We start from the raw sequence: 14,517 nt of genomic DNA on the forward strand, positions 1-14,517 counted from the left end.
AATTGAACTTTAAATTTCTTTATGTCTTTGTGAAATCAAGAACTGAAGTGGAAGATTTTTGTTTTCTCTGGAGAAATTAGAATTGAAGTGTGTTCTTTGGTAAAGTTCAGAAGAGAACTTGAATATTCTTCACTTCGTTGAGAAAATTTAAAATTGAACTAAAACTTTTTATCTTCCGTGAAAATATTCACAAGTATGGTATTACTTTGTCTATCTCCTACCGAAAAATTAGAATTGAAATTTAAATTTCTTTATGTCGTTGTGAAATAAAGAACTGAAGCGGAAGATTTTTGTATTCTCTGGAGAAATTAGAATTGAAGTGTGTTCTTTGGTAAAGTTCAGAAGAGAACTTGAACTTTTCTTCACTTCGTTGAGAAAATTTGGAACAGTATTTTAAATTTTTCATCCCTTTGAGAGAAATCTGAACTAAAGTGGAAAATTTTTACATTATTTGGAAATAGAATTGAATAAAAACTAATTTCTTTTTCATTAAGAAAATTCAGAAGAGAACTTGAACTTTTCTTCAGTTCATAGAGAAAATTTCAAATTTAACTTGAACTGCTTATCTTTCGACAAAATATTCACATCTATGATATTGCTTTTTCTATCTACTATGGAAAAATTTAGAATTTGTAAAATTAGTTTAAGAAGCATATTAAGAAAGTAACTTGCTCTGAAATGGTCTTTGAATATTATTTCTTGGTGTTGAAGTATCCAAATAGCAGTAAAATATGGTTGTGGATAAAAATCACATGAAGTTCATGTTGGTAAATGTTTTTAGTTGTGAGATAAAGAAAGGAACTTGCTCTGTAAGGTTATATGAAAAGTATATTGTTGAGTTGAGGTATACAAAAAGATGTACACTATATTGGAGAGTGATCATTATAATTAATACAAGTTGGAATAGGGTCTGATGTCTGTCCTATATACAGTAACTTGCTCTGAAATGTACATTGAAAAGTATTTTTAGGTTTTGAGGCAAACAAAAATCTGTACAGTATATTTTTGTATAAAAAATATTAGTACTTCAAGTTGCAAAATGGGTTTAGGAGGGACATTAAGAAAGTAACTTGCTCTGAAATGGTCTTTGAAAAGTATTTCTTGGTGTTGGGACACTCAAAAAGATGTAAAGTATAGTTGTGGGGGAAATAGGTAAGTACTTTAAGTTGCAATATTGGTTTATGAAGATCGATAATAAAGAAACTTTCTCTGAAATTGTGATAGAACGATAGATGTTGTTGTTGGGGAAAACAAAATACTATTAAGTAGAGCGGTGTGCGAAAATGAGTTAAACATCAAATTGGAAAATGGGCGTAAGAGGAACATTAAGAGAGTAACTTGCTCTAAAAAGCATTTTGAAAATTATTTCTTCGTGTTGTGGTAACCAAAAAGCTGTAAAGTAGAGTTTTGGGTGAAAATGATAAGTAGGCCTAATAAAAGCTGGAAATTGGAGTTAGGATGAACATTCACAATGTAATTTGCTCTGAAATGCATTTTGAAAGAGATTTCTTGGTGTTAAGGTAACCAAAAAGCTGTAATGTATAGTTGTTGGTGAAAAAGATAAGTACTTCAAGTTGGAAAATGGGTTTAGCAGGGACATTAAGAATGTAACTTGCTCTGAAATGGTCTTTGAAAAGTATTTCTTGGTGTTGAGGTATCCAAAAGGCTTTAAAGTAGAGTTGTGGGTGAAAAACATAAGTACTTCAAGTTGGAAAATGGGTTAAGAAGGGAGATTTAGAAAGTAACTTTCTCTGAAATGGTCTTTGAAAAGTATTTATTGGAGTATATCTAAAAAAAAATCTGTAATGTATCGTTGAGGGTTAAAAAGATAAGTACTTAAATTTGCAAAATGGGTTTAGGAGGGACATTAAGAAAGCAACTTGCTATTAAATAGTCTTTTAAAAGTATTTCTTGGTGTTGAGTTATACAAAAACCTGTAAAGTATAGTTGTGAGTGAAAAAGATAAGTACTTCAAGTTGGAAAATGGGTTTAGGAGGGACATTAAGAAAGTAACTTGCTTGTCTTAGTCGATTACGTCATTCTATGCCCAAAAATGAAGTCCCGTCATGACCTTCTGATAGGGTTCTACCGATTATGTAATCAATTTCTCATAAATCAATTTGTCCTAGTTGATTACGTCATTCTATGCCCATAAATGGATTCCCGTCAGGACCTCCTGATAGGTTTCTACAGATTATGTTATCAATTTCTCAGACATCAAATTGTCTTAGTTGATTACTTCATTCTATGCCCATAAATGTATTCACGTCATGACCTTCTGATAGGGTTCTACCGATTATGTAATCAATTTCTCAGAAATCCATTTGTCATAGTTGATTACGTCATTCTATGCCCATAAATGGATTCCCGTTATGACCTTCTGATAGGGTTCTACCGATTATGTAATCAATTTCTCATAAATCCATTTGTCCTAGTTGATTACGTCATTCTGTGCCCATAAATGGATTCCCGTCACGAGCTCCTTATAGGGTTCTACCGATTATTTAATCAATTTCTCGGGAATTCTCTCCTTTCGATTACGCAATCAATATATCTCTTCCCCACCTTCTCCTTAGAAACATCAAATTAATTCTCCTTTCTTGAATCAATAATTCCCATTAGAAACAACAATTAATTCCCCTTTCGTGAATCAATAATTCCCCTTAGAAACAACAAATTAATTCCATTTTCTTGAATCAATAATTCCCCTTAGAATCAACAAATTAATTCCCCTTTCGTGACATATCAATCAATCTTGACATCACCTGTTAGACATTATTAAACTTCGCCTGGAAGCAATTTGATAAATAATTGACAGTACCTGGCAGACATTATTAAACTTTGCCTGAAAACAATTTGATTAATGACTGACTTTAGGTAATTGACCCCATTAACCACGTGTTCTCCCTAATGACTCTATGCCCATATTTAGTGTGCTGTTCGGAGTATAAGATAGCCTTCTACTCGCATCCGTGATCTGCCTCCTGGCAAAAATAGCAAAATTCCACATTTTTGCAGATAGGAGCTTGAAACTTCTACAGAAGAGTTCTCTGGTACGCTGAATCTGATGGTGTGATTTTCATTAAGATTCTTTTAATTTTAGGGGATGTTTTCCCCCTATTTCAAAAATCAGGTAAATTTTCTCAGGCTTGTAACTTTTTATCTGTGACACTAAACTTGATGATTCTTATATATTTGGAATCAGCATAATAAGCTGACTCTTTTGATGTATATATTGATATTAAAATTCTGTTTTTTAGAGTTTCAGTTACTATTGATCCTTACTTACAGTTCGTTCCCATGAACTGTTTAATTTTATTTAATTGGCTTCTGCGATCCAATTCTTGTGGATTTTAAGTATTGCTACTCGAATAATAATCAGACAAAGAAACGTGGGGAAACAGGACTGGGGACTCTGTCTCCCTCATAAATATCAGGGTTTTTATGAGTTGCACTGTAATTTGCATAATTTATTATGGATGATTTTGCAAGTATCAAAGATCCCCCTTCCCATTTCGATGAGAATTCTCGCTTCAATCTGATAAACATTTGGAAGTTTCTTTATTGTTTCCCCATCATTGATGAATCTTATATTAGCCTAAGGAGGTGAACAATGGTCATCATCAATTGCAACCCTTTTCAGTAAACTTGAGGTATTTTAATTCTATTTGAAGTATTTTATTACTGCAATAATTTCAATGCTGGCACCACCAATTAAAATATTAAATTATGCGATTAAATTAATTTAAATTAATTACAAAATAATCAAGATTGATTTAAATACATTCTAAGACCACACTGGCTGTACATGACAAATGAAACTCAGAGAGGAAAGAAAATAACAAAATGAAAAATAAAATATAAAAAGGTGAAAAAACGAGGATCTTATCAGCCATTGGCGAACCATGAAGAAGAAAAAATAAGCAAATATTTCGACAAGGACCTCCACCGAGTCGTCCTCAGTGCTAAAAAAAAAATAAATAAAATAAAAATAAAAAGATTTTCGTTGATATTTATTGGTTTCTCTTTGTTTTCTTTCTTTTTTATTTAGCACTGAGGACGACTCGGTGGAGGTTCTTGTCGAAATATTTGCTTATTTTTTCTTCTTCATGGTTCACCACTGGCTGACAAAATCCTCGTTTTTTCAGCTTTTTTTATTTTATTTTTCATTTTGTTATTTTTTTTCCTCTCTTAGTTTCATTTGTCAAGATTGATTTATGAACGAAACTAATTAAATAATTATATAATTAATTATATATTAGTTGAAATAATTTATACAAAGATTTTGGTATCCGATAAAAGATATATCCTTGAGAAAAATAGCGTTTTTGTCAAATTTGTGTAATTTTTATTTTACCAGAGTAGTAGTTTAAACATTTCTGCTTGTAGAAAGAACTTTAATTCAACACGAAAAAATTTATTTCGTTTTTCTGCGTTGTACCTTCCTTTTCTTGAAATTTTAATTTAAAATATTGGTGGTAGTTCTAACTGAAAACACGGAATCAGATCGTTTTATGGCTGTTTATCAACTGAATGTTTCACGATTTATTTCAACACGATATTGCAATAGCTCTTTTCTTCGGCATGCATGTTCTATTTCTTTCTGTTTTTGTTTATGTTTCTAAGGAAGTAGAAGGGCCAGGGGATATTGATTCCTCCTCTGCGACTGTTGGAATCATAACGCTCCAACCGTGGTTTCGTTCTGGAAACATACTTTCTTTTCATTTTTAGAAAGCTCAGTTTGAATTCTGACCTTGTGGTAAATGGGCTTTTATTCGTTAAACATGGGTGATTTTTTTGCTGATCCATTTTTCAGGTAAATTGGAGGAAGAGTAAAATTCAGCGTATCAATTGGGAAGGGTGCTAGATTTTTTCATTGAAAAATGTCATTTTCAGGTATTTTAAATGAAAGAAATTGATAAAGCAACAAAGTTGCGCCCTCCTAGAATTTGAAAATATATTTTACTCCCGTTTTCTACATCCTTGTGAATTGAAGTCCTTAAAATAATTTTTTTGGTGATCCATTTGTCAGGGAAATTGGAAAAAGAGCATCAGCAGGCACATCAGTTGGGGAGGGTGCTAGATTTAGGATTCACATTTTGGGTTTTTCGTTGAAAAATGCCATTTAGGTATTTTAAATGAAAAAAAACTGATAAAGCAACATAGTTGTGCCCTTCTAGATTTTGAAAATACATTTTTTCCGCCGCCCCTTACATTCTTGTGAATTGAAGTCCCTAAAAAGAAGGTAAGCTATTCCTAGAAAACGTTTGTTACCGCCTATTTGTTTTTATTTATTAGTATTTATTCTTTTTATTGTTATCTTATTATACCTATTACATTAAGTTATTACATTAAGTTGTTTGTTATATCATATATGCTTAGAAAGTTTGGGAGGTGATTCTGTAGGAATACAAGAGGAAACATACATCCCAGAGGTGGTAACCTATCACATGAGGGAACATGATTATGATTTAGCGGGTGAGCTGAATAATGATGAGATTAAGTTGGTATTTTAGAATTTAAAAGGAGGTTCTGCTGTATGTGTTGTTGGTGTACCAATAACGTTATTTAAGAATTCTCTTTCAATTTTTAGGCCGATCATTGTTTTTCTTTGTAATAAGGTGTTAACCTCAGGGTAGTGGCCAAGTGATTGGAAGAGGGCATTGTTTATACCACTTTTTAAGAGAGGAAACCCAAAGGCGCATGAGAATTATAGTTTAATTGCGCTTGTCCCTGCTTTAAGTGATGTAATGGAGAAAATATTAAGTACTAGGCTTTCTAATTGGTTAAATAAAAATAATATCATACATGAGGAGCAAGGAGATTTCAGGACAGGGAGTAGGACGTCAGATACAGTATTTATTTTAGAGGTATTGATAGATAAATAGGGCATGGGAAAAACTTATCTTTATGTGGGATTCCTGGACCTCCATAAGGCGTTCGACAGTGTCGGCAGAGAGTTATGGAATGATGGCCTGTTTAAAATTGGCCATCTCCATTTATTTGTGATTGATAGTGAGTATGTATGCTTGCGTGAGTGGAATCGTACTAGTTGGTAATAGGCTTTCTAGGCTTTTTAATATTAAGCTGGGTTTAAAACAGGGCAGCACTTTTTGTCCTAAATTGTTTAATATTTTTATTTATGATGTTCTTGATATTCTTGAGAATAGATGGGCTCCGAAAACTAGTCTAGGGACCCAAGAATTCTTTTTTGAGTTGAAATCTTTTTTGTTATTTGGAAATGATATTGCTTTGGTGACTAATACACCGCAAAATCTGCAGACGCTTCTGAGTCTCATAGAAGAATATTTGCAGGGGAAAAAATTAAGGTGAATGTTGAAAAGAGTGGAGTTGTTATTTTTTTAAAATAAAAAAAAATGAGTGGTGAAGAAAATTGTAGATTTAAATCTGATAATAAGGAATTGAATGTAAGTAAAATAATAAAATATTCAGGATTTAATTTATCGGAAAATGGAAGTTTAAAGAGTCATGTTGATGAAATAATTAATAGAAACAAAGTGACCGTGTTTGCATTTTTTAAAACCCGACAATAATGGGAATTAAAAACCTAATAATGCATAAAAGAATATTTAATACAAAAGTTCTACCTGTGATATAATATAGAGCAGAGATTTGGGTCGAGAAGCGGCACAACAGTTGGAGTCCTTCCTGCTCCAGTATTATACAAGGGTGTTTGGTCTACATCAGACAACTAATTGGCAGATTATGAAAGGGGATATGGGCCTGTTTTCTTTAAAGCCACCCAGGTCTATTTTTATGCTTAGATTTTAGTTGAAGTTAATCAGGAGAAAGGAAGATAGACTAGTAAGAGTGGCATATGATCAGATGTTGAATAATGGTTTGAAAACGTCGACTCTCATAATGGTTTATACCTGACTCTAGTAAGAAAGAGTGGGAATGCCTTACTTATAGAATGATGGGCGTGGTTTCGTGATTTACCAACAGATTTATAAAGTCAGGTATAATTTATTTTAGAGGATCAAGAAATTCAGTATTGGCAAGGAAAAATTATAATCAGGACATAGACATAGAAAAATTATAATCAGGCTAAACCTAGTTTTGGAGAGGAAGTTTATTTTAAATCTAATTTACCAGCTATAATTTTGTGTCGATGGATTCAGCTTAGGGCGAATTGTTTTTAAACAGTTCGTGGTACCGAACTGTAAGTAAGGAGCGACCCGGCTCAATAGTAACCGAAACTCTAAAAAACGGTATTTTGATACGGATAGATAACTTAAAAGAATTGGATTTTCAAGTTGATTTCAAATATATAAGTTTCATGAAGTGTTGTTATAACCATCAAAAGTTACGAGCCTGAAAAAATTTGCCTTACTTTCGAAAAAAGGAGGAAACACCCTCTAAAAGTCATAAATTCTTAATGAAAATAACACCATCGGATTCAACGTATCAGAGAACCCTACTGTAGAGGTTTCAAGATCCTATCTGCAAAATTGTGGAATTTTGTATTTTTTACCAGAAGAAAGATCACGGATGCGTGTTTATTTGTTTTTTTTTTTTTTTCTTTTTCCCAGGGGTGATCATATCGACCCAGTTGTCCTACAATGTTGCGAGAGGGCTCATTCGAACGGAAATTAAATGTTGTAGTGCCATTTTTAAGTTACCAAAAAATTGGAGGGCAACTAGGCCCCTTCCCACGCCTATTTTTTCCCGAATTCACCGGATCAAAATGTTGAGATAGCCAGTTTGTTCAGCATAGTCGAAACATCTAATAACTGTGTCTTTCAGGACGATTTAATACCCCAATTTGCCTAATGGAAGGGTTGCAAGTTATGAACTTTGCCCATTGTTTACATATAGTACTGGTTATTAGGAAGTATACAGACGTTTTCAGAAGGGATTTTTTCTGGTGGGGGGAGTCGGGGGACGAGGGTTACGTGGGAGGATCTTTCCATGGAGGAATGTTTCATGGGGGAAGAGAATTTATAGGAAGGGGGCGCTGAATATCCCAGCATTATTTAAAAAATAATTAGAAATTAAATTAAAAAAAAACAAGTTTTTTCAACTGAAAGTAAGGAACAACATTAAAACTTAAAACGAGCAGAAATTATTACGTATATAAGGGGTTCGTTCCCTCCTCAATACCTCGCTCTTTACGCTAAAGTATTTTTAGTAATTTCAAAAGATCTATTTATTCTAATTAAATGACCTTTAAGATTCAGGGGTCATTCTTAAAGAATTGGAACAAAATTTATACTTAAGCGTAAAGAGAGAGGTATTGACGAGGGGGTGAACCCCCTCATATTACCTATATGAGGGAGTTCGCCCCCAATACCTTGCTCTTTACGCTAAGGTTCAAATTTTGTTAAATAATGGCCGATATAAACAATAATTTATTAGTGTTATTTTTCGGTCAATCTTAGCATTTAATTTTATCTCAAGCAGCTTAATACGCGGTAATAAACTTAATATGAACTGAAAATATTACGTATTTGAGGAGGGTTGCCTCTCCTCAATAGCTCGCTCTTACGCTAAAGTTTTTTTTACTTTTAAAGAGGTTATTATTCTAATGAAACAGTTTTTGTGATTGGGGAGTCATTCTTAAATAACTGGAACAAAAATCAAACTTAGGTTATTATAAGTTTATTATTAGTTTAAAGCAAAAGTAAAACTAATATGCAAATTTCGTTTTAATTATTCATATACGGTGAAACAAATTCAAAACCTGCATTAATTCAAAAACATTCAGAAATAAAATAAATAAAAAACAAGTTTTTTTTAACTAAAAGTAAATTGATAAATAACTGAAAGTTATTTATCCCATCCAGAGCTGGCCAACGGTATTCGACAAAAAATAGTTGATCCTGAAAGGCGGTTTGCTTGTCCCCTTTGTAAAGATGAAGATTTGACACCATTTTCTCCTAAATTGCCCGGCCCTCTTTGATTTAAGGGAATAAATATCTACATGAGATTGATGTGCTGGTATTCCACAAAGTAGTAAACCAACCACAATATTTCGAGTTGGTGTATACATAGATAACTGCTTAGAAAGAAGAAAAGTTCATACAATTAATTTATTTTGTCTCAAGATTAGATATTTTTTCGCTTTGTATTCTGTTTCTGTGTGCTTTGTAATTTGTTCTGTTGGTCATTTCCTTGCTGTAGTTTTTTTGTGTGTGTATAATGGCCCTTTGGGCTTTTGAAATACACTGATCTATCTATCTTTCTGTTTGTTTTTCATTTGTTATTAGTCTTTTCATTCAGTGATTTAATTTTTGCTAAGGAAGAAGAAGAGAGTTTCCGTTTCAATCTGTTTATTTTGTCTAAATCTTGTTTAGACCTTCTTGAATAGACCTTCTCGCAGATTGCAGTCTTTATCGATTATTGATAGGATTGAAACGTTTGCACCTAAATAGTATTTTGAATGAGGCAGAAAGCTAAGGCTTCATAACTCTCTTAAGTACTACTTTGACTGAACTACATCAAAACACAATAACTCCATACTCCGCGTTATTATGTTGTACCTGTCACAGTAGACAGAATATACAGTATCGACAAAGGCTATACTCTCCGTTAAAAAAATGTGGAACAGATTTAAAACCACACAAGATTCATACGCCTTCCGCACGCGCAATGACAATTGTTTCTGATCTACACATCACAATGAGCTTGTCAAAACTGAACTAAGGTTATGACGTATATTGCCAGGGACGATACGCGCGGTATCAAATGCGTATCATGTTTGGAAAAAGAAGACGCTACAGTCTACAGTGGTACCTGTTTATTGTTAACTCTTATTTTTCTTTCCCGACTAAATCACTACAATCACAAACGAATATGTATGGGCTACTTATAAGAGAGGGAACTGGCACTTGTCAAGGAAAAACCATCAACGCCGTCTAGTATTTGGCGACACTTGGCATTTTTCCAAGTTTTGTAATCGTTTTCTCTCTGGAACTGAGATCTGAAACTTTTTTCTGCTCTAATTTTATCAATTACACTGATTAGATTAACTAATCTCATTTTTACACTAAAAAATAGATAAAACAATATATTATATATCTATATAATATATTATATACAAATATTATCTGTATGAATATGTAACACGTATATGACATAGTATATATGTAATATTTGTATTCACCCTTACTAGGTATCAGCTACTGCTGCAACCACGATGTGTATCTGTAATATATTTAATATGATAAAAGTAGTAAGACAAGAAACAATTCCAAAATATTGCTAGATTTGTCAAAGATTTTTACTTTTTAGGTTTGTTACTAAACTAAGTGCTGTCTTTTTGCTTGATAAATTATGTAAATCTCTCTCTCTCTCTCTCTCTCTCTCTCTCTTTGTCTCTCAACTATAATTTAGGTTTTAATTTGGATTTATAGAAGCAATATTTTCGTCATTTTAGTCTTACTACTTCAAGCTGAGTTTCAAAAGTATGAATTTGGGTATAGCTAAATAAATTATGCACCCTAGAGATAATTGAATTTCAGATTAGATTTCGGTTAAAAAGGTCTTTAATTCACTTTATAGACTGAATGTTTTTCTTGTTTGTTTTTTTCTCACGTTTCCAGACACAAACTCTCTCGTCTTTAAATATCTTTCGAATAATTTGTCTCTTTGGAAATGGTATTCCAGGGAGAACATATCCATAGAGATTTTTCAAGCTCTTCTTTGATCACTGAGTAATGAATAAGCTCGTCTTTTATGGCAGTTTAGTCACTGTTAGTTTCAAAATGTACTTCTTTGCTTTAAAAGCAAATTGTTGATTTTACTACAATAAAAATCATAATTGTTGAAATATCCTGATAAGATTGTCAAACTTGCTCATTTGGCTCTTTTTTTTTTTCTTCAAAATTTGAATCAGTGAGCTTGTCACTAAATCTTTAATTTGTTCTATCCCTTATGGTATTTTGACTTGAGCGCGATGATATGCATTAATATATGTGAGGTTTGTCAATGAAATTTATTTTCCCCTAAAGCATGAACACGATATTACATCTATCAACTTCAGAGATGAATTAGCAAACAATTATATTGCGGTTATAAAATTACTCTGATAACGTTATATTTTAATTGGATACTTTTACTTTTAACGTTTTTTGTTTTAGTGTGTTTTTTTTTTTGGTTTTGCTAACGGTGTTTTTATTTTTAATAACGGTTTACTCTTAACTGTTATTTTGATTTTATTAACGGTTTACTCATAACGGTTTTTCGGTCTCTATGTAGTGGGAAACTATAAGTAGTGAACATATTTTTTTCCAACATACAGTTGAAGTTTCTATTCATCGACTCCTGGAATAAATCCCAATAGATTCTGCTAGTGTATTTTCGTGGCGTCACTAGTGGCTTAGTAACGAGTATCATATAGTATATACTCTATGTATGTAAATACCAGCTCGGGAGCTGGATATCATTGTTGGGGACTAAAAAATATGAACAAGTTTGAAAAGTCGTTTAATTTTGTTTTTTAACTTTTTAGTATTGTATTTTATCCCATGAAATCGCTTATAGTTTTCAATCATGCAAATTTTCACTATTTTGATTATGTCCTATTATATTTGTCAGTATGATCACGTTTGTAATGATGATGCCCATGGAGAAAAGGTTGTCGCCCAAAAGCCCCGTAATTTAGTTATTTTTGATTTGCCAGAAGTCTAAGAGATTTATGCATAGATGTAGCGGTGAATAGTGTCTAATTGTTATAATACCCAAAATTCCTCGACTTTTCTTTAAGAAAATTCTTTTGTAACTTTAGGCCTTCTGGTCGAATTCATTCCGAAGTTCGGCAAATGGCAGAAATGGTTGACGCATTATTTATTGGTGAACGTATACGGTCTAATCGTCAGCGGGCTACTTTCTTTGAATCCAGAAACCAATCTTTTCCTGCTAGAAGAGATTCCCCAGAGGAAACTGTATTTTCAAGTGTTCCCAGAATTCGAAGTGGAAGGAATGACATCTCACCGTCTTCTTCATCCCTCAGAAGAGGTGGAATAGCGTGGTGGTTCCAACCAGGGAAGCTTCCTCCTTCTCATCAGTCAAAGGGGGGTAAAGGTAGCAAAAAGGGTATGTTGCACTCATTGCATTTGTACACTTCTACTAATCAGTTTGTATCTCCTTTTCTTTTTTGAGACTAATATGACAAACATGTTTCCAGGGAATTGCCTTTGGAACTATCTTGGGATCATTATTATCTTGGGATTTCCAAAAACCTTAACATTTTTTTTTTTTCAGTTTGTGTAGGGCTATAGTTCATTTGTTTTACCGTTTCTGCATTCTAAATATTAAATATTTCTGTTAGCCTGGATCAAACAAAAATATTTCAATTCAATAATTCTATTTTATCTGAGTAATTTTGTGGACATTGTTAAAGATATCTGAGGTGTAGCTTTGAAAATCCAATAGGTCAATCTGAAAGTATCTGGATTCGCAATAAATGCAATACTATATTGATGACAAGGGAATTTTCCAATGAAGGGTACAAGATTTTTAATATAATGCTAATAAATTTAATAGCTATAAATAAAATACAAAAATAATAAATAGCTATAAATAGATTATCAGAGTAAACAATTTAAGATAAACAAATAAAAGCATGACTCACTGTTTAGTGCGACTTTACCACTTAATAGTAGAATGGCTAGACAAAGGGGGTACCATAGTTGATCTCCTTTTGGCCGATTATTGCAAGGTATTCGACTTGATCCGTCACATCACGGCTTTGCTGAATCTGAAACGAATGGGTGCTAGAAAGACTATTCTGCTGTTAATAGTAGACTTCCTGAGACATCGATACCAGTGCGTCTATGCGCTTTTCCAGGGTGACCTTGATTCGGAGTGGGTTGAGCTAACATGTGGCGCCTCTCAAGGCACCAAACTTGCTGCTCTCTTATTTTTAGCCGGCATTAACTAAATTTTATTTTACAACACTGACGAACGATTCAAATCTGTGGACGATTTGTCAGCCTTGCTGAAATTCCTCATTGAGAAATCTCAAGGAATCCCTCAGTTCGATAGTGACCTAAAAGATAAATTCAATGATCAGTGCAGTTTAAACGGGCCCCAGATTAATGTGAAGAAGACAAAAGTGATGCTCTTCAATCCTCTAAAAAGAGATGTTGCTTGCGCCAACCCCTGGTACCCTACCACGTTGACTGCAGTTGTCCTTGGCGTGACATTCAGTGACGATTGTTCGTTCGGGCCACACGTCACGAATCTTGTGAGAAAGGGCAACTACGCGCTGCGATCCTTATCCTCACTGCGTCGATTGGGGTTTTCTATAAGGCAATTGCTTCTCGCGTACACGTGTTACGTACGCCCTCTGCATGAATACGCGTGCCCAGTTTGGGGGCCTCAAGTGCATAACATCTATCAGCTTAATGATGAACTTTGAGACAGTGCAAAAACGAACCCTAGAAATCATTCTAGGGATCAAATATGTTACTTATGATTCAGCCCTCGCAGCTCTACAAATTCCAACGCTTAAAGAACGAAGGTATCAGCTGATGTGCAAATTTTGGCACTCCGTTCTTTCGAGTTATAAACACCGATCCCTACTACCCCCCGCCACCACAATCAACAGAAACATATGCCACATGAATAAGCTGGAACCAGTACGCTGCAGGATAAATCGTTTCAGCAATTCATTCGTTCCGTTTTTTACTAGTGTTTAATCGTACTTAATGTTTATAAATATATTGCTGTAAAGGGTAGCGTAATTTTGTTTCGGTGTCAGCCGTAGCTACGACAGCTATTTTTATTAAATGAATCTTGAATTAAAGTATGAATATCATGTACCTATAATTGTATAAGCATACGAATTAATTGTTTATGGTTTCTTTTCTTATCAAAATAATTTTAAACTATATTTTATTTTGGGTAATATAAAATAATATGTGTGGCTTTATTTAAAAATGATAATTGTGCATGATTATGAATATAAAAATATATGTGTATAAATCATTTAGAGAATTATAACTAAATACAATAAAATATATAGGTAAATTGTAAATAATTTTATATTCATTTAGATACAGTGATGGATTTGTTAGCAATTTAATAAAATTTATTCATTATTATGATGTTAGATTAACTAGCTGAACTAAGATCAAGAAAATAATACACAAATCTTACAAAAGTAGTCCCTCTAAAATTAATTCGATAAAGCTTGTGTTCTTTCATCTCTGTCGATCTAATTCTTCCGTGCTTTCTGCTTGTTGTGATTCCCTCCTCTCTCCTAATTCCCGATCTGTTTTAATAACTATTTAATAAAGATTAAAAATGGTGGACAAAATGATAAAACATATTGTTTCGAAGGATTCCATTTTTAAAACATGTCCGTTGCATCTGACGTTCGGGGAAACTACTATTTACTGCAAACAGGGGCTCGAGCCCCACTTGTAGTTTTTGGCTCTACTGATTCCTTTGGTTTAGCTAATAGGATTGACAGATAAGGTGGTCTATTTATATTTGTTTTCTTCTTTTTTTTATCATTATTCTTTTTCCTTCACGTTGGCAGTTGAATTC

At 33.1% G+C, this 14,517-nt stretch overlaps 1 protein-coding gene across 1 annotated transcript in view; it reads left to right on the forward strand.

Annotated features, from left to right (window-relative positions):
- Positions 1 to 4,765: 4,765 nt before the first annotated feature.
- LOC148956197 (katanin p60 ATPase-containing subunit A1-like) overlaps positions 4,766 to 14,517 on the forward strand; it is a 35,017-nt gene continuing 25,265 nt past the window's right edge. The window contains exons 1-2 of the mRNA XM_089094465.1: positions 4,766 to 4,816; positions 11,750 to 12,057. Of these exons, the coding sequence (XP_088950591.1) occupies positions 4,785 to 4,816; positions 11,750 to 12,057 (340 nt within the window). The 5' untranslated portion in view covers positions 4,766 to 4,784. The remainder of the gene's footprint in view (positions 4,817 to 11,749; positions 12,058 to 14,517) is intronic.

The sequence above is a fragment of the Artemia sp. Qi Xiang Cuo genome, chromosome 1 (assembly GCF_049724085.1).
Source record: "Artemia sp. Qi Xiang Cuo chromosome 1, ASM4972408v1, whole genome shotgun sequence".
Lineage (NCBI taxonomy): Eukaryota > Metazoa > Arthropoda > Branchiopoda > Anostraca > Artemiidae > Artemia > Artemia sp. Qi Xiang Cuo.